General features: G+C 54.1%; 1 protein-coding gene across 1 annotated transcript; it reads left to right on the top strand.

Annotated features, from left to right (window-relative positions):
- Window positions 1–658: 658 nt before the first annotated feature.
- On the top strand, window positions 659–1,870 carry LOC104490996 (interferon lambda-3-like). The gene is made up of 5 exons (XM_010133349.1): window positions 659–814; window positions 1,083–1,160; window positions 1,325–1,477; window positions 1,587–1,667; window positions 1,775–1,870. Exons 1-5 carry the CDS (start codon window positions 659–661, stop codon window positions 1,868–1,870), a joined length of 564 nt encoding a protein of 187 aa, XP_010131651.1.
- Window positions 1,871–2,355: the final 485 nt, after the last annotated feature.

Below are 2,355 nucleotides of genomic sequence, written 5' to 3'. Positions count from 1 at the left end.
CTTTTCCCACAGGAAAACTGAGGCATGAATCCCTGCGGCCACTTGGGAGACACGAAAAGCATCCCAGCCTCCAGGAGCCTGCTGTCCTCATGGGGCTGCCTACCTGGAGGTCTCCCACAGCTTCCAGTGCAGTGCTGAGCTGGGTCATACCCAGGCTTCCACCGCACTTGCCAGCTCCTCTGTGCTGGTTGATGTGGCAGCATCCTCCCTTTAAGGTCCCTTGGAGGGGTGTGTGCCGAAGGCAGCCCAAGCATTCCCCTGCATCCCCGGGATGTTGGGTGCGCTCAGCCTGTCGAGGCAGGTGGCAGGGCAGGCAGCTGCAGGCACCTCCCTTCACCAACACTTTCACTTTCCTGTTTCTAAAGCCTCCAGACCCTGGATTTTCCTGCTAACCTGAAAGCGTAATCACACAGAGCAGGTGGAATAAAAAGCCAGGGAGATGGCAAGGCAGCCACAGCAAAGGAGGCAAAGCAGCTCCTCAGGACTGCCCAGCAGCCCAGTAACCCCACAGCCAAGCAAGCAACCTGCAGAAACACCGTCCGGTATCTCCACATCAAGGATTTAGGGGATTCGGCTACAGTTCATCCTCTCCGTCTTCTTGCACTTCAGCCCCCTTGCTTCATCGTAACCTACTCGCCATCGGGCTCTCATTGGCAAAATGTTGTGCCTCGGCTTCATCCTGCTGCTGGTGCTGGAGTCCAGCCTTGGGGCTGCCTTCCCCCGGGATGCCCTGAAGAAGAGCTGCAGCTTGTCCAAGTACCAGTTCCTTGCCCCTCGTGAGCTGGATGCTGTGCAGAAGATGAAGGACCAGTTTGTGAGTACTGCTGGCAACGGTGGGCTGAGGGCTGGCAGTGGGCAAGGCAGAGGGGATGCTGAATTCAGGATCCTCACTGACAAGGTGGATGCCTTCTGCAGCAATTTGGGGATGAGGAGGATGTTTTCCAAGGGAGTTTGGGGTCAAGAAGGGTGCTGGGCCAAATTTTGCGCTGGTTTCAAACTCCTCAAGACTGACCAGGGTTGCACAACATGGCCAAAAGTCAAGACGATGGTTTTTCAATACCTCTCTTGGTTTGTGCCTGCAGAAGAACGCCATGCTGCTGTTGGACCTCAAATGCCACACCAAACTCTTCCATCGGAACTGGAACACAGCAGAGCTGTCGGTAAGAGCAAGGTGATGCTGTAAAAAGGGGGGACATCCCCTCCTCACACCAGGACCTCCCATCAGCAAGTCCCACCTCCATCTGCCCCCTTGGGCACAGCTTTGAGGCTCCTGTCGTCCAGCCTTGGCGCTTTGGGTCCCTCACCAGGATGCTCCTGCCCACAGGTGCCCGACCGAGTGATGCTGGTGGAAGCTGAGCTGGACCTCGCCACTGCCATGCTGGAGCTCCCCGCTGGCTCCCCACTGGCTCTCTTCGCCAAGACACACCAGAGGCCCCTTGCTTTCCTCACCCAAGCCCAGGAGGACCTGCGAAGCTGCGTAAGTGCCCCCCCACAAACCCACCAGCCCCATGCTGGCTCAGTGGCCCTGGTGCTGGCGGCAGTGCCATGGGGCAGCGCCACTCCTCACACGGCCGCTTTCCTTGCAGATGGCTACGGAGAATCCTGCGCATCAGCTCTCCAGGAAACTGAGGCACTGGCTGCAGAAGCTGGAGACGGCCAAGCAAACAGTAAGTCAGCCCAGCAGGGCGAGGGGGTTTGGGGGCATCAGAGGCTGTACGGGGCCCACTGCACCCCATTCCTGGTAATAAACCATCCTTTCTCCCCACCGCTGCAGGAGACCACCGGCTGCCTGGGGGCCTCTGCCATTCTCCACATCTCCCAAGTGCTGCACGACCTGCGGTGTGCAGCTCTTCAGGAGCGGTGCACCTAGCTGTGGCCAGCACGGCACGGCAGGGTGCTCACCGGCCCCAGAGGGTGCCCTGAGGACCATGAAAAGATGATTTTTATTGCATCGCCGGACTGTATTTTCTATTTAAGCCCTTTTCTTATTTATGTGAGCTCAGGGAGCAGTTTTTTTTAAATCTTCTAAATTATTTGGGGTTTTGGGGTATTTATAAATGGAGGAGGTGAAGAAATGCCAATCCCGCAAGATGCTGATCAGTGGGGATGAATGTATTTATTGGATATCTTAGTTTTGTTTTTCAAAACACTGACTGTTTTTAAGAAAATCTATTTTTTTACCTGCTATTTATTACAGAGTATATTATGTATATTTCCCTGTAGAAGTTATATTTTTACATGCTATTTTATATGAAAAAAATAGATACTGTAAACAGACAAGCTGCCATCATGTGTTTTTACTGTGCCTCATTATACTATTATCCCTTTGGAAAAGTGTGCAATTGGGGGAGTAAG

The sequence above is a fragment of the Buceros rhinoceros genome, unplaced genomic scaffold (genome assembly GCF_000710305.1).
Source record: "Buceros rhinoceros silvestris isolate BGI_N320 unplaced genomic scaffold, ASM71030v1 scaffold13993, whole genome shotgun sequence".
Lineage (NCBI taxonomy): Eukaryota > Metazoa > Chordata > Aves > Bucerotiformes > Bucerotidae > Buceros > Buceros rhinoceros.
The sequence above is the reverse complement of the archived record's forward strand: the minus strand, read 5'-3'. Positions and strand labels throughout refer to the sequence as shown.

Excerpts from the sequence above, each read along its gene's own strand:
- LOC104490996 (XM_010133349.1), top strand. The coding sequence starts at position 659 with ATGTTGTGCCTCGGCTTCATCCTGCTGCTGGTGCTGGAGTCCAGCCTT. Across the intron at positions 815-1,082 it reads AGAAGATGAAGGACCAGTTT|AAGAACGCCATGCTGCTGTT; the intron begins GTGAGTACTGCT and ends TTGTGCCTGCAG. Across the intron at positions 1,668-1,774 it reads TGGAGACGGCCAAGCAAACA|GAGACCACCGGCTGCCTGGG; the intron begins GTAAGTCAGCCC and ends CCACCGCTGCAG.